The 25900-nt window shown below is 31.8% G+C and overlaps 1 protein-coding gene across 6 annotated transcripts in view; it reads right to left on the reverse strand.

Moving 5' to 3' along the window:
• The window catches only part of LOC142322036 (phosphatidylcholine:ceramide cholinephosphotransferase 2-like), a 294648-nt gene that overhangs the window by 3628 nt on the left and 265120 nt on the right, over positions 1 to 25900 (reverse strand). For all 6 annotated transcript variants that reach the window (XM_075360642.1, XM_075360640.1, XM_075360641.1 and 3 more), the window contains 4 exons: positions 20500 to 20710; positions 16478 to 16752; positions 8362 to 8537; positions 1333 to 1505 (listed from right to left, as the gene is read on the reverse strand). In XM_075360642.1, the coding sequence (XP_075216757.1) occupies positions 1350 to 1505; positions 8362 to 8537; positions 16478 to 16752; positions 20500 to 20710 (818 nt within the window). In that variant the 3' untranslated portion in view covers positions 1333 to 1349. The remainder of the gene's footprint in view (positions 1 to 1332; positions 1506 to 8361; positions 8538 to 16477; positions 16753 to 20499; positions 20711 to 25900) is intronic.

The following is a 25900-nucleotide window of genomic DNA, read 5'->3' on the forward strand; positions in this document are numbered from 1 at the left end:
ATAGAAATTTTTCTCCTCTCAATAATTAACAGATTTTGTTAGTTTTATTACAAGGAGAAGAAATATAAATATCAGATAATTTATGAAAAAGGCTGTAAAAATTTCAATGTTCTGGTGTAGATCATGAGAGATCTTCAATTTTAAAATTTTAACTTTATAACTTTTGAAGTAATAAAACATTTTTAACTTTGAATGCCCTATTTGTGAATTTAGTATTTAACATTTTAATTTTTCAAATCCCCAAACTTGTAAATTCTGTGTAGTTGTTACTTATTATTATTAATCAAGGTTCACAGACAAACCACAAAAAAAATTCTGGCTACATGGTTGCATTTCTATATTTTTTCCTAATTAATATTATTAGATGAGAAGTTATTAAACTTCTCATCTAAATAAGAAACTAAACTCAAAATTGGATATACATTTTGCATGTAGTATTTAAGCAATATATGAAATTTAAAAAAAATATTTTCTGAATTTTCAAAATGGTTAATATTTAGAATATTAATAATTTCTTAAAAAATAAAATGTGAACATATACTTCACACTGTTCACTACAGGGACTCGTATAATTAAAATCATACTCTCACAAAAAGTTATTTTAGAATGTTAAAATTTCCATGACTAACCAGTGTTGGAACCTGGACCACCAACAACCAAATGAAAGATACTACTACTCTCCTGTAGAGGTTGGTAAGCAGTTACTTCCTTACCTCAGGTATTCTTTGAGTTTAGATATAAACAATCTTTATGAAATAATTAACTCTCTCTTTATAAATAAAGAGAGAGTTAATAATCTCTGACAAGACAGTAACTTAAGCAGTTATTAATTTTTAGGTGTTATTTTTTTAGACTGTCATTAAGTTAGGTTTTCAGGTGTCAACTCAACTTGGCCTCTTAAAAAAACATTACTAATTTACTGCTACCACTTTAGCAAAAAATTTATTTTTCATTACATCCATACTCTTAAAAACCTATTAATACAATTTTATTCACTGTAACAGATTTGATCACTGTAACAGTCGGTTTGATCCAAGTCAAACCGTCTAATTGTCAAACTATTCATCACAGTTACTAATAGATAACATTATAAAAAGAACAGTTCATAAACAGTAGGTGACAAATTATAGAAGCAGCATAATTTATAAATATATTTCAAATTAACTGATTTTCAGTTTATACATATTAACACTGCACCACCACTTTATCATTATCGCTGTTGTTTAACTCACTTCTTTTACTTTTTTAAGGGTTTAATTTAATGTATAAAAATGCATTTTAACATATGTAAATGTATTTACATATAAATACACATTTTATAAATCTATGTACCTGATGTCGATGAACTACTAACTGTCTCGAATTGGATGTTTTGCAAGGAAGCGCCTAGGCCACGGAAGAGGCCAATCATACTGACGTGGTATAGGGGCTCCTACATTGCCCTCAAAATAACGGAAAAACCTAAACCACCATATCCTTGACAAGCAGTTGTTTGTGCTTGGTTGCTGTAACAAAAAACAAAACATAAAACAACTGAAAAAGAAAACTTCTGCATCTGAAGAAACACACATTTTGTCAATATTTCCAACTTGAAATAAAAACAATAAAAAAGAGGACACCAATTAAATAGGTTAGATAAAATATTAACAAATCAGCAAAATTTAAAAACTAATTTTGATTTTCAAAATCACACCAGTGTTCTTCCCAACACCAAAATGCCATATCCAGACAATGCATGTTTTAAGGTCACAACTGAATGTCACTAAGTTTTATAAATCCATACTTCTGATTCTTTACAGGGAACCAACTGACAATTTTCCCTGATTAGTATGTACTTTTTCAACAAAATTTCCATCATTTTATATTGAAAACTTTCCAGATTTTCCATTGTTCAAAATTATTACTGTCAATTTAAAAATCCATACTACTCTATTGATCACAGATTCTTCTCCTATAATCTTAAATCTTAATGAAAATTTTACCCAATTAAAACACAATTTAACAAAGATACATGTTTTTCAATAACCTTCATATTTTTCATCCATGGACTTAATATAACCTAGCTAATAAAGCCATCATAAAATGCATATTAAGAGTAATAACATCATGGGTATATATATATGAGAGTGGGTAATGAACAAAGCATTACAAGGTTAGTGCCATCACAAAATAATACTTGGACACTTTTTCAAATTCAATTTAATTTATCGCAGGCCTCATAAAGATTGAAATTTCAATAAATAATTTGATGTAACTGAAATAAAATTTTTATCACTATTAAAAGAATGATAAAAACTAAAACTGAAGAAACATATAAAGCTGAATATTTTCTTCAGTCAACCTTTACCTTTTTGGGACTAACATACTGTAAACCCTAATTCACGCACAACTAGGATAAAAACTCTGTTAGTAAAAATCTCAGATCTGTCGCATTCATGTCCAGTTTTTATTACTTCTAGATATGTGGACATCATGGAATTTATGTAATATGAATGAAATAATTTAAATTTTGCTAAATAGTCAGGTGATGAAAGTGAAAAAGAATGTTCCAGTGATACTTTTGATGATTATATTAACATGTCTGTAGTGAGATTAGTTTTAGTGTTTATTGATAGTAAAACTGCAACTTCTAATAATAATAATCAACAAATAGAATCTGAATCTGAAACCCCAATTACAATTTCAAGTGAAACAAATCCACCAAACAAAAAACAAATTAACATATGTAACTCAAGATAATCTAATTGGCTTTCACAACGCTGGTAACATAATTTTATTCTCTCTATTTCCAGCTGTTAGCTGCAACCTACCGATAATGCAAATAGTTATTTTTAAGGCTAATAGAGTGCAGCACATGTCTGTGAAAGAATTATATTAGTTGCATAACAGAATGATAGTTCTGAAACAGTAAAATTCTAAAACGAGTTTACATGACCGTAGTCTGTGCAGATAGTTTACTGCAGTCGCATGACAAGCACGACAGCACTCTGAAAAGGTGACAGCAGTTGAAAATCATACTTACCAATAAGAAAGCATTAAAAACAATGTTTAAAGTTAATTATAAATCATTTGATAATGATATTATTTGATTCTTTACAAATTCAATAAAAATTAACAAACATTCTGTTTTAACTTTACTAGTAACAATAACTGTGATAATTTTATAAGTACAAGATAAAATTTATAAAAATCTAAAGTAGAATAACAGAAATAGTTCTACTGTCAAAACAGTTTTTGAAAACAAAGCATTAATCACAGACAAATGACAGCACTTGAGAATTTTACATGATTAGAGTACGAGACTGCAAATTGTTTAAACTGGTCAAAACATTTTTAGGAGAAAACAAAGCAGGTACTGTTGTCTGAATTACACTAAAATTTAGCACATTAAAATTCTATTCATAACATTCATTTTTACCGAGAAAGAAAACAAAATTATATTCTATTGAGAAGAATACAAAAATATTTTGTCAACACAATCATATAAAGATAAAGAAAAAGCTGCCCAAAAGTACCCATTGAAAACAACAATAACTGAGGAGCAGAGTCTCCACATTCAGAATCAGCATTCAATTGATCAATACATAAAAAGTAGAAATCAAATGAACAACCATAATTCAACATTTATTTCATAAGCAGTAAGTAAATATAATAGAATATAAAAATGTAGATAAAAAATGTAAAAACCATTTATCTCCAGACAGGAGTTGTTAAATGCTATAATCAGTAGGCTTACCATACATCTGGGATTAGAACGGACAATCTTGGATTTTAGTGCTGTCCAAGGTAATATCCAGGGTTTGAAAATTTAATGACTGGGAAGGATTTTTTTTTAATTTTAGATCTAGATGTTCAAAATTGCATTTTTAAACATTCTCTTACGGTCATGCACCTCTCAGCTAACCTTGGAGCAAGTGCTGATGTCGATTTTGCCAAAGGCTTGGCTACTGGTCTCGCCACAACTTTTTACTTAGTCATTTGGCAACACAACTGGGGCAATGTGTTTATGTTGTTTTCGTGTGTGAAGTAACTCGTCTACATGTTTTTGATCATTTTATCTGTATTTGTTTTTTGTCTATCATTTAGTAATGGGCAAAAAAAATGTGAGTTTAATGTTAATCTGCAACAGGAATACAAATTTTTGAAATTGTGTAATGACAGTAGCAATGAACGTGTTTGTTGCACAATATTTTCTGTGCAACAGAATTTTCTGTTGGACATAAAAGAAAGGGTGTAATCTGCAACAGGAATACAAATTTTTGAAATTGTGTAATGACAGTAACAATGAATGTGTTTGTTGCACAATATTTTCTGTGCAACAGAATTTTCTGTTGGGACATAAAAGAAAGGGTGTTATTGAAGTCCACATGAAAACAGTTAAACATAGTTGTGCTATTAATGTTACTGCTTCAGCAAACATAAGAGATTATTTTAAAGCCAAAGATGGGAATAACAATAATAGTGATCTGAAGTGTCCTGCTAAAGAAGCTACATTTTCATATCACACTGCTGGACACGAACTCAGTTTTAAAATATCAGATTGCACATCTAAACTGGTTAAAAAGTTATATGACCCAACATTTTCATCTGCTACAACCAAAACCGAGGCAAACGTTATTTCACCGTTTATTTTCACAGTAAGAAACTTAAAGAGTTCTGTGGATTTGTAGAAACAGATTACATAATAAGTATTATCTCACAGCAGCACATGGTTCCTTAGTTTGTTACCTGCAATAAAGAGAATTCTTTCCATTTTCAACAGCATAAAAATCATACTTCTTATCTTATGACAAATACCCAAAATTATTATTTGATTTTTATAAAAATCTAGAAAGTGAACTGTTCTTGAAATTTTTATATGGGACTCTACAGTTATTTAAAATGTAGTTCTGAAATTAGAAGTTAATTCTATCACAGTAACAGAAGCATTTCAGACATATTCTGGATTAATTTGTCAACTACAGGAAAGAAAACTCCACAAATTTATACCATCTTCTCCCAAAGAATTGTTACACACTCTAAAGAAAATTTTTATAATTAATTTTTTTTTAATTTTTATAATTCTAGTATTCAGTATTTAGAGTTGTGGAGAACCAGTTTTGATAAATTTCATGATAAGTTTCAGTGGATAAATTTATGAACTGAAATTGCCTCATCTGATTTTAGAAGAGAGTGTACAAGTTGTTAATAAAATTATAAAAGATTCCATAAATACTGATGACCTATTTGATAAACGTACTTTGTTGAACAAGGTACAAAACGAAAGAGTAGATTTTTCAAGTTCTGAAAAAGTACCAGATACTATTGAAGAGAAGTAGAAAGCCAATTTTAAGGTGTTTTATAAGACTTATTTCATACTGCAATATTTCTAAAATGGTTGAGTTTGCGATATCTTTACCTTAGACATCTGCTCCATTTGAAAGAGTTTTTTCAATTATGGGGAATATTTGGTCTGCAAAAAGGAGTAGACTTTCAGTATCTACTGTTAAACATCTGCTAAATGTTAAAATTAATTCAGAACTTCATTGTTGTGAATTTTATGATGTAATTAACACAAACAAACCATTTCTGAAAAAAGTCTAGAGAAAAATACAACTGAATAAATAAAGTTTAACGTTTCAGTAAACTGTTAAAACTTTTAAGTAATTTAAAAAATATGTCCTGGGTTGGACCTGAAAAAATATGGTAAGCCTAATAATCAGTAAAAAGAATTACAAAAAAAAATCTTTTAGAAATGTAGGATTTATCATAAAAATTCTAAATTTATTTTAGCCAATCTAATTTTTTGTAGAACAGGAACTTGTCCTGTCATACTGTATGTTGTTCACAATAAATTACAGTGTAATGTACTGTTACTGACAGTTACACAGACAGCACAAATCTTTTGATTCACAACATGATCTTCTGATATAAATTATAGATGATTCATAACAAAACACACTATTAAATGTAAAAAATCAAATAATAAACTTATAGCACTGCAACTGAAATCGAATCAATATTTTAATAAAAATATTCAACACATGGTATGATATAGTAGCCAACCACTTACCTGATAACATACTAATAGTAATCTGTAACATGTAATGTTTTTTTAAAACACCACAAAAACTTCATTAAAAAAGTAATTTTAACTAACTTGGTTATAAGTAAATAAAAAATTACATTATAACAAGAAAAAAAAGAAGAGATTGATGAATTAAATTTTAACTTTAAAATGAAGAAAAAATTATATATGATTTTCAATAAATCACAGCGCTAAAAAAATTACTCTATTTTTTTATTAATATTTAAGGAATTTTAATATTATTGAAAATCAGTAATCAGTCTGTGACTAAATTTTGTACTGAAAGAGATGTTAAACAGTCTGTTAATGAAATGTAAATAAAATTTATGAACCATGAAAACTGAGGATGAAGCATTTCTAACTTATGGAGGTTTCAAAGAAAAACAACATAATGATATTTGATGTAGACACAGTATGCATGACATTTCAATAGTTGCTCAAAAGGCAATAAAATATTTTCAACATACTTGTTTTCCTGTTCACAGACTAAACCTGTTTATTTACTTCACTTGATTTCTTCAACTGTTGAACCATTCCCTAAACTAGTAACCATAAACTATTATATACAGAAAAAGAAGGTAGAGAATCAAATTTCAATGCAATAAAAATTTAATGAAAAAAATTTTATTTGGAAAGCAGTATGGGGAGAAGCATTTTTTCTTGAATCATTAAACTTATTATTATTATTAAAGCAGAATAGTGAGGTATGGGACCACCATAGGAAACCAGGGATAAAGTTCTAGTATCCTTATAAATTATCATCATCTCTGTCATTAATCAAGACCATTTTAATTCAGTGATGTTTTAGGAAATAAAATACCACACCAGTGGTGTTTTATAAATAAACAAATATGATTTATTTTACAAAGAAACTATACAATCTCTTTTAATTACAACAGGTGTATAATGTCTTTTATCTGAATATGTCAATATATGTATTTTTTAAATACCACAAAACCTTCATTAAAAAAGTAATTATGACTACTTTTGTTACAACTAAATAAAAAATTAAATTATTAAAAAAAAAAAAAGATAAAACAGATTGATGAATAAAATGTTCAACTTTAAAAAATGAAAAATATATGTTAAAAAATAAAATAAATTCTTTTTGAGGGGAAATAACAAGCATCAACTAACATGGTCATTAACTCTTGTTCCAAGCTAAAACTTTTCCATCCAAATCAAAAGACCAGTCTCCCAGTTTCCAGTCTCATAAGGGGGACAAGCACTCCGTACAACATCAGCAAAAATAGATCACAGTCATGCCACCCCCTCTGCTGTAAGCAGCAAAATCGAGCACAACCACAACCAGTTACAGGATGGGCATTTCCTGTACTCCACAAAGGAAGCTCCTGAGCACACCCACTGCCCCATAAGGCCATTGTAGTCGACATAAGTAAAGATTTTGAAGTACCACATCATTGTTCGTCTGGATGTATACATATAGGTACATGGACGTGAGGTTGGATTTTATCAAGAGCATAACTGATGTTATTGCTGATGGCTATTTTAATTAGGAATAAATTTATTTAGGATGGAAACAGGGTAGAAAATTTGGCATGTTCATGTCACTGTGTTTTTATTTTAAGTGAATAAATGAGCATACATACTTTAAATTTAATAAAAACCTGTCTTAAAAGGTAAATATCTTATTTAGATTAGGACATTACATATTACCTAAATCATATAAGGAATGAGCAGATATGCCAAAGGTAAAAAAAGAACTGTTCCAGAAATTACCAGGAAAGATCTAAGGAAATCATGGAAAAACAATCAAAGTAAAAAATTATTTAGTATTTCTTGTACTAAGCCGTCCTTAAAAAAAAGCTATATACCCAGCACTAGATTATGGTCCAGTAGTTAATTCTTTCACTAGAAGAACAGTTTTTAGAATATTGGATCCCATCCCTAACATATTTCTTCAAATTGTTACAGACACTTTTCAATCTAGTCCTATAGCAATCTAGGCACTTTAGTATTGATCATTGAGCCTTTTCTCTGACAACAATAGGATCAATTGGTGTGTTGGTGTGCAATGTGCAAAGACTTAACCTCCACATATTATTTACATTCTGTTTTATAGTACAGCTGATATTTTAGTATAATAAAGCAACATCTTTGTTACCGACAATGACTATAAAAGTAACACGTAGTATTTTGAAATAAGTTAAAAAACATTAGTTTGAAGTAAATTTAGTACGGTTTGTTATAAAAAATTCAATTTTTAATATTTTCATCAACTGTCTACCATAAAAATTAGAAACTTACTAAATACATAATAAATCTTCAGTTACCTTTAAATGAGTGTGGTTTGCTAGTGTATGGTAGATCCAGAAAGTGTGAGTAGTCACATAATATGCAATAAGCACATCGACTGTATAATGTCCTCTAGCAACTAACACTAATATTATCCCTGTTAACGATAATAAAAAAGATGACCAATGTAATAGGTAACACCTCTTTGGAGAATCTGCAAAAAAAAATAATGAAAATCTTTATAACCACTTGAAAGGATCATTTTTAATCAAGGATGTTAATACATAATTACAATGATCTGTACAGTATTTTGTTTTACTTGATGACAAATTTTAATTAAAATCTTAAAAAATTCATAGTTTTCTTTAAAAAATTATTTTGTCTAAAAATTTTAATGTTCATCAAAATTAGCCATCTTCATTAAAATAATAACTATTTCCACCATAAAGAGTTGAAGTTTTCTAGTTTTCAGAAATTCAACCAGTTAAGATGCAATTCTGCATTCATTTTTACTCTACATTAATCTTTTAACCTCAAATATATTCTTCATCCTACTTTCTCAATTAACAACTTCAGATCACTGATTTTAATAACATTTTTTACCTTCTGCAACCAAATTAACTCGTATTATGTGACCAAAAACTCGTTTATTTTTACAAAATATTGACAAAACTTTCCTTAAACCTTTCCCGCTTGTCTTAATTTTTTTTAAATTTTAAACTCAATCTACAATTTTCATCATATAACATCATAATACTTTTCTATAACATCATATTTCAAATATAATATTCTTCAAATGATATTATGCCATTTATGTAGTTTTTTGTTCAGCTGTTTTGACTACAGTAAAATTAGGAGATTAAAGTTTTTCCAGCATTCATACCTTTTCTAAAAACAACCATTTAACCATTTTCTTTAAATTTATTAACCATTTTTTCTATAAATTACCTTAATAATTTGTGAAGATAAAAGAGGTCAAAACTGAGGTGTTATTGCTTGCATTTATCAGCTGCTTTAAGTAGCCTACTTTGAATTCTGAGGAGTCTCACCATTCTCTACCTGCAGACTCATGAATTCTGCATAAAAATCTGTGTAGCGTATTCAGTCCTTAGTTTGGCAAATATTTTTTTCTGACATTATCTCTTATTTTTTTGTAAGATAGTGTAATAATAATAATAAAGCTAAGAATTATGCCTTTCTTTATACAGTAAAGCAAAGCAAATTATTTAAGGTAGTTGCTTTTTTTATAATTCAAAACATCCTCCTTCAACCAATTTCTTTTATTAATTTAGTTTTTTATTACTGTCATTATTTAAAAGCAAGCCAATATAGTTTACACCTTGGTAATCTTGATTTTTTTAAATTTCTGTATTCATCTGCTAATTTTAATATTTATCTTTTTATCTACAAATGTCTAGCAACATTGTACTGTTCTAACTGAAATCTACACTTTAGCTTTAATTATTTAAAATTCTTAAATCAATCAAGGATTCACTTTTAGCAGAATTTTCTTTTCTAGAAATTTGTAGTCTTGTTCTTTTAGTTGTTACTGTAATTTATATCTTCTTACTTTATTTCTCAGAGAAAATCTCATTAACAGTTTTCTTTTGTTTGTTTCAACAGCGTCCTAGATTCTACAGTGATCATTTACTAAACTGTGATCACAATCAATGTCTGCTTCTAGGTATATTAAATGACCCTTATTTGATTTGAATATCATTACCATTACCCATTACTTAGTCTATCTGAAAGTTTCTCACAGTTTTCTTCAGTCTTCAAAAATGTGTATCTCTAGTTTTTGTATAATAATAAAGCATGCAATTACTATTTTACACCATATAAAATTATAAAAGACTCAATCCTAAAATGTTTCTTAGACTTACCCCATACTTTCCCTTTTTTCCCTACACTAACCTATTACAACATTCCAGTCACCACATAATTGTTATAATACTTTTATTAATATCTATATTATTTTTATCAAATTGAACAACTCATATACCTTTCTATCAAAGTTCACAGAGTGGCTTAAGACAAGAATATTCACAAGTGGCTTTAATTCTATTCTGACAAGAATATTTACTTAACAGCAGTATAATAGTCGATGTGCCATGACATCTTATTCATAATCACTCCCAATCCTCCTGCATTACTACTTATGATTCTGTTACATATTCTACATTCTTCTTATAAATATCCTGCTCTTCTAAGAAAAAGCTTATTAAGTAAATAAAAATTTACTTACAAGAAAGTTACCCAAAACATAGTAAACAGTTAAGGCTTACGTTTTAGTTTTTGAGATATTTAGTTTTTAGATATCATCAACAAGGATGACTTCAACATATTGTCAGAGACAATAAACGGGTAAATCTGTCAGTAACATCAATTGCAAGTGAAAGAGTTACACACCCATTTAAGCAATCATCCTTTAATCTTGCCTGCCTCCTTGAAACCCTCTATACGGCATCAACTGCAGGAGTATTAAATTTTTGCTCTTAAAGTTTCTCAACCTTCCCTGCCCCCTTACAAACAACATGATCTTGTATCTTCAAAAGGGAGGATTTTCTAACAATTTAAAAAAATAAGATATGGTAAACTGAAAACTGATATAATAAAAGAACATAGCTGTTAACTCATTATTTATTTTTATAACTTTATCAGTATTAAAAAAATAATAAACAACACAGCACAATTACATTAATAATTTATTAAATTATTTATAGTGATTAAAATTATAATTTATTTAATTGGCATACTCAGGGTTGAGTTCTAGCTTGGTGGAGTAAGGATGTGCTGCTGTGCGCTCGTTTATCAGCGTTGCTTGTTGAAACACGTGTTGCTATGACTAGATGTGTTTTGCTTATGGTTAATAATAATATCTTCTGTGTATTTTATTAAATCTGACACACTCTCTGTGTCAAATCAGTTTCTTTTATTTTATAAAACATTAAATCATTAAATAAAATATTATTTATAATATTTTAAATTGTGTTCCGAGTGGTCAGTGTTTCTTTGCAACTTTTGTTTAAATTATGGATAAATTTGTAACGCCGCATCTCAAAAAGAAAAACGTCCATTTAATTCGCCTGATGAGGAGGACTAAGCAAGCAGCAAATCTATGGATTTGAAAATGTAAATCTGCTTCAAAGCATGGAAGCAATGATGATGAAATTCTTCAATGAAAACTTGGTCAAGCTGGCAACAAAAAAATTTATTTTGGGTACACTGGCGGTGATTCTAGATCTCAGAGAGGATCATTGAAAAAAGAAGTGGCCAAAAGTTTGAACCGACTTGATAACTACGAAGACCGGGCACTCTGTAATAATTTAATATTAAAAGGGCTCTAATTTAATTTCGATGCAGATTGCTGTGTGATTGTGAGGGACTTTTGTAGGCATGTGCTACAAATAGACCAGCAAGTAGTGATCAATCGAGCCCATACATTTGCTAAAAAAAAGGAAAATGCTCCCATTATTGCGCATTTGCCATATGATAGTGATGTTGAGTGTATATTAAAAAACACAAAGAGGTTAAAAGGAACTAGCATGATAATATACAAGGACTTTTGTTGAAAAACTAGGAAAAAAGGGGATTGTGGCGATTCAAAGAGAAGTTATTAAAGAGATGGGAAATAAGGGTACTTATTAATCTGCATCAGCTGATTGAAGAGGGTCAAAGATTTACTTGGATGGCAACAGGATGGTTGATGTGCAGATCACAAGACAGCGAGGCAATATTGAAGATATTCAATTATGACTTTGGGGAAATTGTTAAAAATCAATGGACAAACTGGGAAGGTTCAATAGTGTGAAGTTTTCTGTCAGGAAGGAGAGAGAGATAAAATACTTAACATCCTAGGATATAATGTAGCAGGACTCAGTAGTAAGTTATTGTTGCATGATTTTTTTCACTTATAAAGAAGTATGATATTGTTTGTTTGAGTGAGACTTGGTTGGATGATGAAAAAGCTGAACAATTTGAAAATTTATTTTAGGAGTATAAAGTTGTATGAGTTTCAGCAGTTAGAAGTTTGGATTATGGAAGGACTAAAGGTGGAATTTATGCTAGCCTATAAATCTAATTTGCAGAGTTTAAATTGTAGTTTTTTCAAGCTGTGGGGGGCACAGCTATGACAGTAAAATGGGATGATTGCTGTGTTATTTAATTCCAGTTTACTTAAACAGTAGTGGGATGTGGGAGGATGATTTTAGAAGATTGTGGAGCTTTATAGAAAACATTGGCAAAAATTGTTACTTTGTACTGTTAGGGAATTTTAATAGTAGAATAGGAGATCGACAGGTACTGCCAGCTGAAATAATGGAGAGTGAATGAAATGTAAATGCAATCAGGTATTCTAAGAACGAGATGGTTAATGCTCGGGAGGTGGAAAGTGATTGAATTGTGTGAGAGGTTTAATCTGTATGTGATGAATGGAAGAACAAGAAGTGATAAGGGTGAATGGACTTTTACTGGGGAGATGGAAAGTTTGGTTGTAAATTTACGTTGTACATCAGCAAAGTTATTAAGTACAGTTACGATTTTCAAGTTATTGCCATAAATTTCTTGGATCACATGCACATTGAGAGAGAGTGCAATGGCAGCAACCATCTAAAAATGATAATTGTTTTTTGTCTCTGTTACTGAAGCTGAGGTGCTCTGCGGGGAGACAGAGAGGTACAAGCATGCATTGAAAAATTTAACATGGGACAGGACTTCATCTGGGGAAAATGATCAGGATGGGGAAAAAATTATAGGTATGATTTATCACGCAGATGGAGGAAATCTGTCAAATAGAGAAAACATTAAAGAACCCGGTAGGCAGAAATAGTTTGACTGGGAATATCTTAAGGCAAGGGAAAAATGTTCTGCTTGTTTAAATTTATACAGACAACTTAATACAAAACAAATGTACCTTATTTATTTGGAAGAAAGAAAAAATTATCATGGTCTCTGTAATAAAAAGATATCTGATTATTTTAAAGGGGTAAGGGAAAAATTTCTAAGAGTTCAGGATTCACAGGACTTTTGGAATATAGTTAAAATATTTAAAAAGAGGGTTTTTAAATGTATGAGGGAAATTACAGCAAGTGAATGGGTGCAACATTTTCATTTTCTACTATCTGTGGGAAAGAGGCTGTTCCAGTCGCATATGCATTACCGTTTAGGACGGATGAAACTTTGGACTCTCCAATCATTGAGGTAAAATTAAATGCTGTCTTGCAGAAAGTAAAAGAAAATAAAGCCCCAGATACAGATGAGGTTCCCTTTGAATTTTACAAAGCTGCACTGAAGGATTTCAATAAAATATTGGTTAAATTCTTTAATAATATTTTAGAGAATGGTTAACTGCCCAGTAATTTTTTGGCAGGAATTATATTCCCAATTCATAAAAAAAAACTATCTGATGTTAAGAATTGCAGAGGTATTTCGTTTACTAACATAATAGCAAAACTATTTTTGGGTATTTCATTAAACAGACTAATAAAGTGGCCAAGAGATAATAATATTTTAAATGAGTTTCAAGCTGGTTTTAGAAAAGACTGTTCTACCATAGACAATATATTTAATCAGCATACTTTAATTAATTTGAAACTTAGAAATAGGGATGATAAGGTATACTGTCTGTTTGTTGATTTTAGGACCACCTTTGATAGCATCAATAGATCAACACTTCTATATGTTGTTGATTTTAGAACCACCTTTTATAGCATCAATAGATCAACACTTCTATATAAGTTATATAAAATGGGTTTGTCTAACAAGTTTTGTGGAGTTCTTGGAGAATTATATAAAAAGAAGCGTGGATTTGTGTGGTGTTCTGAGGGTTTAACTGATGGGTTTAGTACATTTAGTGGCTTAAAACAGGGATGTTTATTGTCACTTGCTTTGTTCTCATTGTTTATCAATGATGTTATGGACTGCATCAGAGAGGGTGTTTGGATCGATGATCTTAATATTAAAGGATCGTTGTATGCCGATGATCTAACACTAGTGGGGTCCTTGCTAAGACTGCTTCAGATAATGATGATTAACAATCTAAAAAAAATACTGTGAAAATGGGGATTAATAATTAATATGGAGAAAATAAAGATTATGGTTTTCAGGAAAGGGGGTCAGTTAGTGAGATGTGAAAGATGGTTTTGGGGAAATGAGCAAATCGAGGTAGTCAATAGATACAAATACTTGGGCATTACTTTCACTTCTTTGCTGTCAGGTATCAGTAGCCAAATATAGTTTGAATAATATGAGGCAGGTTTTTGGCTAATAATGAAATACCGGTGACAAATAAATGGGACGTTTCTGAAGCAGTAACGAGGTGGTAACAGTTTTGGAATTAGTATATGTTAGATGAATTAGAAGTTTTGTTAAGATTTTTTATTAAAAAGTTACTCTGGTTGTCGCAGTCCACTCCTAATTATGTAATATACTTGGAAATGGATAAGATTAATTTATTTCACTTTACTTTTGTAAGAATTGTAAATATACTATAAAGATATTAAACTTCAAAGAAGATCATTGGCCACGTAAACATGCTATTACAGTTATCGAGTACAATATCAGATGGTATAAGTTGTGGAAGTCAATGACGGAAAGGTATGGCTGTGAGATTAGCGAGGGTATGGATGGTGCATGTGATTGGAATGTACAACTGAATAGTGTGAATGAATGTATGAACTAGGATTTAAGGGAGAAATGGATGGTGCGTGTGGAAAAGTCATTGTTTCATAATATTTACCATCATCTGGATCATGTACTTGACGTTCATTATTTTACTGGTAAATTTAACAGAAGCAAAATGTTGGTAATAATTAGAATGCAGAGTGCAATATGGAAATTAAATAAAGGTTCAGGTAGGGAGGGTGGTCAGTGTTTATGCACATTATGCAATAGATGGTGGAAGAAGATATATCACATTTTATCAGAAGGTGATAAATTATATAAGAAATTCTAAACTGGGCAATAGTGTCCTAACGGGGGAACAGGTAATTAATCTACACAATGGAAATGATTGGAAAAGGCTGATAGAATTTATTATGCGTGCTTGGTCTTACAGATGTAGTTTAGTTGCTGAATTTAATACTTAAAGAGTCAAATATAGAGGTATGTGTATATGTGGGTGTGCTATCAAAGGTGCTTTGAATTTAAAATGAAGTATATATCGCTGAGTTCCACTGCACTGAACACACACACACACACACACACACACACACACACACACACACACACACATATATATATATATATGAGAGAGAGAGAGAGATGAAAATTAATAACTTGTTTTCATCTACTAAATATTAACTTACAAAGTAAGCAAAAATTTTAAGGCAAGATCTATCAAAACAGTACTGTAAAAAAGTCTTAATTAATTCTAAAAGCAATTACAATAGTAATTATTTTTTGAATTTATAAAAATCTCATAAAGTTTCATAAAAGTGTGTGGCATTATTTAAAGATTTTACAGTTTTAATCCTTTTTAACATCCAAAAGGAAATCCTATAATGAAGATAATGTACAGAAAAATAATAACAGATGCAGCAACAATGAAAAAATCTTAAAAGAAGAAATTTACAGTTAGGAACACAAAAATCATGTTTTTAAATAAATAGTCAAGAAATATATTGATTTACTTGTAAAATACACTTTTAATTTTTCGTAATCCAATCTATTTCAAGCATTTCTACTAAATCAGATAAATGCTATCAATTATTTCTACCAACCTCATTCTTTTAATAACAATTTCTAAATTCTTTTTTAATCTATTCCATAAAAATAATAATTAAAAAATATATCTTGTAATTATTATCTTGTAATAATATCTTGTAATAAAGATGATATAAAAGAAATTGTAAATATATAATAAAATGTGAACTAAAAAAAAACTGCTTGAACTAGTTGCAACCCACAAAACTTCATTGGTATCAAGAACACCAATACATAAAGTTCAAAAATCTTTTTCAATAGGGTAAACATTGGTTGTATAATTTGCCATTTCTATGAAATGAAAAAGTATAATAGTGAAATCAGAATTAAAAAAAAAAAAAGTAATAAAAATATATTATATTAAGTTAAAAAAAAAGTTCTTAAATCTTAAATTTATGGTTCACACACAGTCAAGACAGAATAATACTAAAAAAATTCCAACACAGTACTTACATTCTGATATAATAAGGTAACAAATAACAAGAATAACAGTATGGCCACTATAAATGTAGTCACCACAATATGTATGCTTTCCATTAATAGAGAGACCAAATCCAGAGATAAGTTGGAAGACTCTCTGGGCAACAATAAGAACACTAGTCGTATTCGCTTTCGGTGAGCAATAATAAGTATTACTAGACATTGGCAAAACAGTAACATACATTGTAATCGAGCGCATCAAATATAAAATTGATAACATCAGGAATACACGACGAAAAACAATCCATCTAAAACAACAAACAACAGATTAGTTACTAAATGATTACATCCTTTCTAAATATGCATAAAAGTTTAAAATGCTGTAAAGAAAAATACAGAAATGATTAATGTATTAAAAAAAGAAAAAAATCTAATCACTGTTGAGGTACTGCTAAAAAAAATGCATAATCATAATTAAATACACTCAACTTTAACTTTTTAATTACAAATTATTCATTCAAACCATAAAAAACTACTTTTTTGATACTACTGTATCATCATAAAATTATAAATTCGATGTGATCACTGAAAGTATTCATACAATTTTATATGACTGGAGATTTTGGAGTATGTATCCTTTTTTCTGTGAATTGAGAGGATGCATACAGAAAAAAAGATTCCAGTAAATAACATAATTCCGAATAAAAATATCATTTACATCTTTGAAAACCAATAGATACTTAACATGACAACTAACTGAATACATTGCGATTTCACTTTATAATAAAACAAGTTTGATACATACAGAAGTAGAATACCAAATTTCTTCATTATGAAAACGGGATGCCTGCAGTTCAAAATTGTTATATTGCAAGTATGGAGCTTGGTAGCTGTGTTTTGGTCTTGCAGAACAGAATTCATAATGTAAGTGTAAATTTTACACCGAATATGATAAGGACCATGCCAGTGATTTATAATTTAATTTGGAGTAAATCTTGTGAATATCTCCAGAATGCCTGTGAATGGCAGAATTTGATTACGTTCCTTTAAACGAAGTTATAGTATATGACCAGCTATTTTGCAGTATATATATGTATACATATGGTTGAAAAAATTGCCTTTGTTCAAATGGGTAAATTACAATTCCCAACCACTGTTAAGTAAAAAGGTTGCTTTCACTTCCAACAAGATGATGCACTAAACACTACCACACATTATGACATTTCCTCAATATCACAACATACAACAGCTGCTATTATTAAATCTGATCCATTAAGCTAGGTCAGTGCTCAAAAATGGGATCACCAGTCCAGTTACAAAAGTAACCGAGTGGTGATTCTCTCTGAGTCTCCCTTAAAGGCTTACCATATTTTTTTGGGTCCAACTCAGGAAAATAGTTTTGAAATTACTTAAACATCTTAAACAGTTTACTGAAACATTAAACTTTATTTATTCAGTTGTATTTTTCATTAGACATGACTTTTTTCAGAACTGATTTGTTTGTTTTAATTACATCATAAAACTCACAAGGAAGTTTTGAATTAATTTTGAATTTTGCAGATGTTTAACAGTAGATACTGAAAGTCTACCCCTTTTTGTAGACCAAATATTCCCCGTCATTGAAAAAACTCTCTCAACTGAAGCAGATGTCCCAGGCAAAGATATTGCAAACTCAACCATTTTAGAAATATTGCAATATGAAAAAACAGTTTTTAAAACACCTTAAAATTGGTTTTCCACTTCTTTTCAGTAGTTACTGTCATTACACAATTTCAAAAATTTGTATTCCTGTTGCAGATTAACATTAAATACACATTTTCTTTTGCCCATTGCTAAACGATGAGACAAAAAACGAATAGATAAAATGATCAAAAACATGTAGACGAGTTACTTCACACATGAAAACAACATAAACACACTGCCCCTGTTGTACTGCCAAATGACTAAGTAAAATGTTGTGGCAAGACCAGTAGCCACGCCTCCATCAAAATCGACATCAGCACTTGCTCCAAGGTTGGCTCAGAGATGCATGCTCATAAGAGAATGCTTAAAAATGCAATGTTGAACATACAGTTCTAGATTAAAAAAATCCTTGCCAGTCATAAAATTCTAAAATTCCAGACATTTTTGCAACCCTGGACAGCACTAAAAAAGTAGGACTGTTCGGGTTAATCCCAGATGTATGGTAAGCCTACCCTTACGGTAGGTTCCTGGGTCCAAGAAGTCAAAGTTAAAAAAGAAGAAAAAATGTCTGTTTGAGGCATGAGGCCAGCATTGGAGGCACGGATGGAGGCAAGACGCATGGGGTGCTGTGATAATATGAGGTGCTACCCAAAGGTTCAGGGAATTTTACCATAAAAATAAAATAGCTTACCATAACTTATAATTTTCACTGTCTCCTTCAAAGTAATCTCCTTGGGCATTGGTACAGTGATCCCAGCTTTTTCCCATGATTCCAAGCATCCCTGGAAGTCTGCAGGTGTAAGTGTTCGAAGCACGTTCTGTGTTTCTTCCTGAATCTCCTCAATTGTGTTAAAATGACGGCCTTTTAATTGAAATTTTATTTTCACAAAGAGAAAAAAGTCGCACGGGGCAAGCTCAGGTGAATAGGGTGAGTGGGTTATCACTACCGTCTTTTTGGAAGCCAAGAAATTCCAAACGGCTAGCGATGTGTGCGTGGGCATGTTGTCATGGTGCAGAACCCAGCTGTTGTTACCCCACAGATCTGAACGTTTGCACCTAATGCTTTCACGTAACCGCTTCAAAACTTCACAATAGAACATCCCATTGACAGTTTGACCAAGAGGAACAAATTCCTTATGGATAATGCCTTTGATGTCAAAAAAAACAATCATCATGGACTTCATGTTGCTGCGAACTTGGCGTGCTTTTTTTGGCCACGGTGAACTTGGTGACTTCCACTGCGACGACTGCTGCTTAGTTTTAGGATCATACCTGTACACCCATGCCTCATCACCAGTTATGATGTTGGAGATGAAGTTAGGGTCATCTCTTGCTGAATTTTTCAATTCACTACAGATAGCTACGCGATTTTGTTTCTGGTCGCTGTTCAACAGGCTCGGTATGAATTTTGCAGCAATGCGTCTCATGTTCAAATTGTCCGACAAGATGCGTTGCACGGACCCATATGACATTTGTACGATTGCACAAACATCATGGATTGTTTGTCTACGATCTGCAACAATAGCCTCTTGCACTTTCGCAATGTTTCCCGGTGTTGCGCTTGTTGATGATCTTCCTGAACGCTCATCGTCATTGACTGTCATTCGTCCATCTTTGAATCGTTTGTACCACAAAAAAGTTTTACTTTTACTCATAGCATTGTCACCAAATTCTTCCACAAGCATGCGATGGATTTCTTGCACCAGTTTTTTAAGCAAAATTTGATGCAGGTTCTTTGCTCTTTAAAATCTGCCATTTAGAACTTCGCCGAAGCAGTAAAACACAATGTTACACAACTGCACGAAAGTCAACAATGCAGCCTCTCACCGTCACAGTTATTGGAACACTGATTCACAAAGAGTACTGTTAGCCACAACTAGTGGCAGCAGGTCGTACCAGCAATGGTTCGCGTGCGAAATTCAAATTCCCCCAACTTTTGGGTAGCACCACGTAATGTAAGGTGGGTCTGGCATCTCATGCTGTAGAGTGGGATGGGGTTTTAATGGGTAGGCCCACATGGGAGAGACACACTACTATGGGTTTTGAGAGCACATGTTGCATATAAAAGATTTTCCCTCTTCTGACAAAAAAAAATAAAAAGTTACCAAAGTAATGTCAGTTATGTTAAATTGCATTCTAGCAAAATATTGATTTCAGGTATGATGATATTTGCCATATCAGCAATGGTATGTAACTTGCTTGATCTTTCAAAAAACTTTTCTCCAAGTACATCGTATGATTTCCTTTGCTATAAAATAACACCTGAACCAATTCAATAAATATTTCAATGCTTTCAAATTTAAGTCCTTCTCTAATCATTCTATATAAATAAAACAACTATGATTTTAAATTTAAAAGAATAAATAGTTTACCTATGCCTGTGAAGCACTAAAACCCCAAATGTAACTGTTGTCGAGATCATAATTAATATTTCTGATACATCAAGTGCCCATGAAGCAGTCGGTACATTATCAAGAAATGTATCTGGTAACGGTCCATACAAATCCCTGTCCGGTACTCTTTCATGAACTAGTGCCAATGATGTTGTCGTTAGAACAAAATTTACAGAACAGATAAGAAATGCTGCAAGAAACAAACAAAATCATTTTAAAATATATTACATAATGATTACAATTTAATTTTAATGACATACAGTTTCTTGCTAGCTAAATTACAAAAATGTAAACTGCACAAGATGATTTTATGTTTCCATTGTTTTTTTTTCTGTACTTCACTGACCTCCCATTAATAAATTAAATGACTTCAGGTGTCTTAATATAAAAATCATACACTACTTTCTCTTCTAGTGAGATTTTATTGCAGGCTTCTTTTCCCCCTAATTTATCTTGAAACTGTTATCTTTTAACTTTTTTTTATCAAATTTCTAACATTATGATACCATTTTAAAAATTTCGACATTTGTCATTCTGGACTTATGATCATATTTTGCTTTTATAAAAACAAATCAAATTCTGAAGAAATATTAAAAAAATTCTTTCTCCTTAATTTTTAGGAGATATTATTCCTATACTGTACTCAGTAATACATGTATGTTTTTAGTCTTCAATTTTTTTTTTAAACAAGAAAATAGAGAATAAATATTTGAAATATCACAGACAAAACACCCAATTATGCATGCCTTACCTTTCAAGCTTCTAACTACAATTTTTTATTGCTGAATACCATTTCTAATACAGAAATTGTAACATACATAAGAAAAGTTAAAAGGGGTCTAAAATCTATCACTTGAATGTATTGCAGTAAAAAAATTATACAAGAAACATCATAGATTGCATTTACTATGTTAATACCTTACATTCTGTTTTTTGGTTATTATACTTCAGAATTGTTGCATATGTAAAGGAATTTTATTTTTATTATTAAGTTTCACTTCCTTTGATTCAGAAGGTTCTGGTTTAAATTCCAACTGGCTTAAAATTTTTCACAGGTCACAAAATTCATTTGCTCACACAAACAAAAACGTAAAATAAATTAATTATTTAACTGCTATTACTGTGGTCTTAAATATTCTACAGACTTCACATGCACAATTTTTTTTTCATTTATTTATTTTGAATAATCAATGTATATAATTATTATTTACATTATTGAAAGAAGGTAATTTCATTCATTTAATCTATGTTTGATACCAGCAGATTTCCCTTTCTACATCAAAGGTTTCATTGTTTATACTAGTCTGCTTTTGATATCTTCCTCACTTAACCCATTTTTTTGTAATTTTACAACCTAAATTAAAAAAAATATTTCTCAACTTTTAAAACCATGCTCTCTGATTTTATTAATAATCAACTTCCACACAAACATATTTCATTACTTTTATTTTATTTCTTGCCACAGATTTTAAAAACTCTGCTTTCCTTTACATTGTCTTGCATTAACTATCAAATTTATGTAAAATATTTTTACTATCAAATGCATCTCAAACAGAAATTTCTTATCAACATCTAGCAGAAATTTTGTTATGAACAGATAGTTTATTGTTAATTCATAATAATTAATTTCAAAAACTTACTTTATTTCCTCACTGTTTTATTACTATCTTATGCACTTAAATCAAAGAACAGAATTTCACTTTTATTTAGATTTAGAAAAGATAATTTTTAAATTCAATAAAAAAAGTAAGCCACTCTGAGAACAAAATGAATGTGCACCACTCATAAACATACTGCATACATATATGGAAATTGGAGTGAAATTAACATAGACAGTGAAATTAATTGTCATACAGAAGTTATAAATGCACAACTAACTTAAGAAGCAGCTCAGTAATCTCCACTTATAAATGAAACTACTTTTTATTCTCATACTTATACTGTCATATAAAAATGACTTTGAAAATAATAATAACAGTTTAAGACAAAAGTAAAAAATTATATTTAGTCAGCGTTGATATTTTAATCATTATCACTTTAATGACAGGAGAGGATAGCTATAGTTGAGGCCTATATTCGTTATGGATTGCTTGAAGAATCACGTCAAGTATTTGTAGAAAAATGTCTGAATGCCTGTATTCCAGCACAGTAGCATATACTATTTGAAGTTGTCTCAAGTTATTTCAGCCATCAGACCATTTCCCTGCGTGATGGCAGCTGGAGGTTCATAAGACCTTAACTAAAGGATGCTCCCAGGGCAGTATTCTGAGTCCCCTTCTTTGGATCATAGAATTCAATTCCATGTTGCATTTAAGGTTACCATGTGGTTGTCGTGTCATTATTTATGCTGACAACACATTGCTACTGATTGAAGGGGATTCGCATAATGAGATACAGTTCCGAGCTGCTCATGCTTGTGAGACACTCTGACTATGGAGTCTCCAACATAAGATGATTTTCAGCACAGAGAAAACAACAATGATGTTGCTTAAAGGCCGACTGGATGCTTCCCGACGAAACGGGGTTCGGATGGCTGGTCTCCCCATTCAGTACATTATGACTCAAAAGTACCTGGGTGTTATCCCTGATGAAAATTTTCGGTTAAGGAATATCTACAGTATGTGGCAAAAAAGGCCGCTGATGCTTTTTATGGAATTCATATAGTCATTCATCACGATTGATGGTTGAATTACCGTACCATACGCATCCTTCACAAAGGTGTCAGTGAAGCCATTATGCTGTATGCTGCACCTGTTGGGCTTACCACATGGCTTTTAGGTACTGCACGGACATTTTGCAAGCCCAGCAACTCCTCTTGCTGGCTGTTATAGGCAGGTATAGAACAGTCTCACAGGAGGCAGTCTGTATTATAGCGGGAGTCAGACCAATAGATATCTTAGCTAATGAGCATAAGGAATGCTACATTTCCAAGGTAAATAATCTATTGACATCAGAACAAAAGCAGGAAATTGAAGATCGGGGTCTTGCGTCTTGGCAGGTCAGGTGGGATGAATCCCCCACAGGTCGCTACACGCATGGTACATTGTATATTTCCTATAGTATCTGATTTAGGTATGATTGAATCGATCTCGCCCAATTGGTATATCACAACGGGCAGAGTGTGGTTTCTCTCCAGGCATGGTGGCTACGAGTTTGGCTAGGATTTGTTTGGTGAATTCGAGTCAATGCCCGGATTATGGGATTGATTATACAGTGGACCACGTCCTCTACGTCTGACCCCGATACGAGGTTGAACATTCACAAGCTGTTCGGGAACTTGAGAGAATACATCCCTTTCTGGATCTCCGTATTAATTGGATGATCCATGAGGAGTGGTCTATAGTGGCTGATTTTCTTTGCGTCCTTGCAGTGTGTAGGTCTGCAGAGAGTGTTTAATCTAGGTACTCAATCGTGGTAGGAGCTCTGGTGGCTAGGGTTCCGGCCTAGGCATTGGATTGGTTGGAGGTAGGCGCATTGGCATCGTGCCACGGTTATATTGGTGTTTTTTGCGATTCGATTTGGGTCCACCGCTAGGGGTGGACGCACCGCCGGGGTACGGTAGCCCGTGCGAGCGGGGCGTGGCTTCGTTCCGCCGGTGGCGGTCCCGATCGTGACTTGGTAATGCCACGCAAGACTTCATGATGGGACCGGGTGGAGGTGCGGGGTTTGTTCCCGGCTCCTGCGCGGACCGGAATGAAGTTACGTTCCCCTTATTAGATGACCTAAATTGGTCGACTTATTTGGGTGTAGGTCTGAATTTCTATGTTGCGTAAGACATAATTTTGATTGGTATGAGTGTAGCACTGATTTACCTTTCAACTCGTTCGTTTTCCGAGTCATTCACAGTCACGAACGGTGTTGTCAAATCTGGACTAGGCGCGGAGTTCGCACTTCCGCGATTTCGATTAGTTAGTTTGAGGGAATCATGTTAGGTTGGATGTGAAGATGTCCGTTTGAGGGCCTATTTAAAGGCAAAATTTGATTTGAATTTTACTGATTCAAATGTCTGCCGAGACATTTTCATCGGTGGCATCCCGACCAAGGCCTGATTGATGACTGTGAGATGTAATCAGTTAGACGACCTCCGGTAAAGCCCCTCAGGGATCGAAACGGAGGGGTGGGGGTGTGATGACCAGTAACGTCACAAGGTGGGTGTCTTCCCCCTATGGGGTTGGGATACACAATTTATTTAAAAAATGGAGTACAACAGGTTCAGTTTCAAATGCAAAACCAAATAGGCAACCTTCCGTTAGAACTGAACAGTCCATTGCCAATATTGAAAGGGGAATAACTGCCATCCAAACAAAATCACTATGCAAGTTATTCCCACAATCTGGTGTTAAATATATATCTTGTCGTAAAACTCTTTATGAATTAAAATTGAAATCATACCGCGTTACAAGTGTGCAACAACTGAAGGAGACAGACAAACAGAAACGACTAGATTGTTGCAACTGGCTTCTCAAAAACATTGTTGGTGGACAGATAGACCCAATGTCATATTTCACGTCAGATGAGGCATCGTTTCATCTATCCGGCCATGTTAATGCAGAACACCAGGTATTGGATGGCGAGGAATCCTCATGATATTTGAGTCTCCACTTCACGATGAGAAAATTGGTATTTTGTGTGTCGTTTCCGGTAATACTGGGACCAATATTTTTAGATCAGGCTGTCAATGCACAGCTTACCTCACAATCTTCAAAGAATTCTATGTGGAATTAATTTATAATGAAAATTCATCACTGAATCACGTTTATGAACTTTCACAAATGAATGAACTGTCAGCAGAGGACAGTGGCCTCCACATTCTCCAGAGTTGTTTACTTGCAATTTTTTTCTTTGAGGCTACTTAAAGGACAGAGTTTATGCGTCTCTCCCCACAATATTGATGAACTGAATGTGAACATTCAACAAGAAATCAAAGCAATTGACAACAAGGCTTTGTATTAGACGACCCTCAATATGATCAGTTGAGCACCAAAGTGCATCGATGCCCAGGGTGGTCATTTTGAACATCTTTTGTAACAATAAGGTAAATAAAAGCAAAATTTAAATGATGTTTTATGTTTTTCTTATTTAATTTATCTGTATCATTCATAAAATTTCATTCCAACATAATCTACCGATTTTGCAGCAGTTATGTTATGGGTTCGGTTTTATGTTGCTCATCCTATATTACCTACAAAACTAGCAAATTGTGTATTCAGTTCTGATAATATCAGGTGATAAAAAAGAAAAGAATAAAAAAGCATGGTACAAAAAAATAATGAAATTAAATTAAATACATATAATGAAATTAAATAGAACTGCTATATGGTTATGTTTTTCATTATTTTAAAGTTTTTTATTTTTTATTTTAAAGTTAATAGTATATTTT

The sequence above is a fragment of the Lycorma delicatula genome, chromosome 3, assembly GCF_047948215.1.
Source record: "Lycorma delicatula isolate Av1 chromosome 3, ASM4794821v1, whole genome shotgun sequence".
Taxonomy (NCBI): domain Eukaryota; kingdom Metazoa; phylum Arthropoda; class Insecta; order Hemiptera; family Fulgoridae; genus Lycorma; species Lycorma delicatula.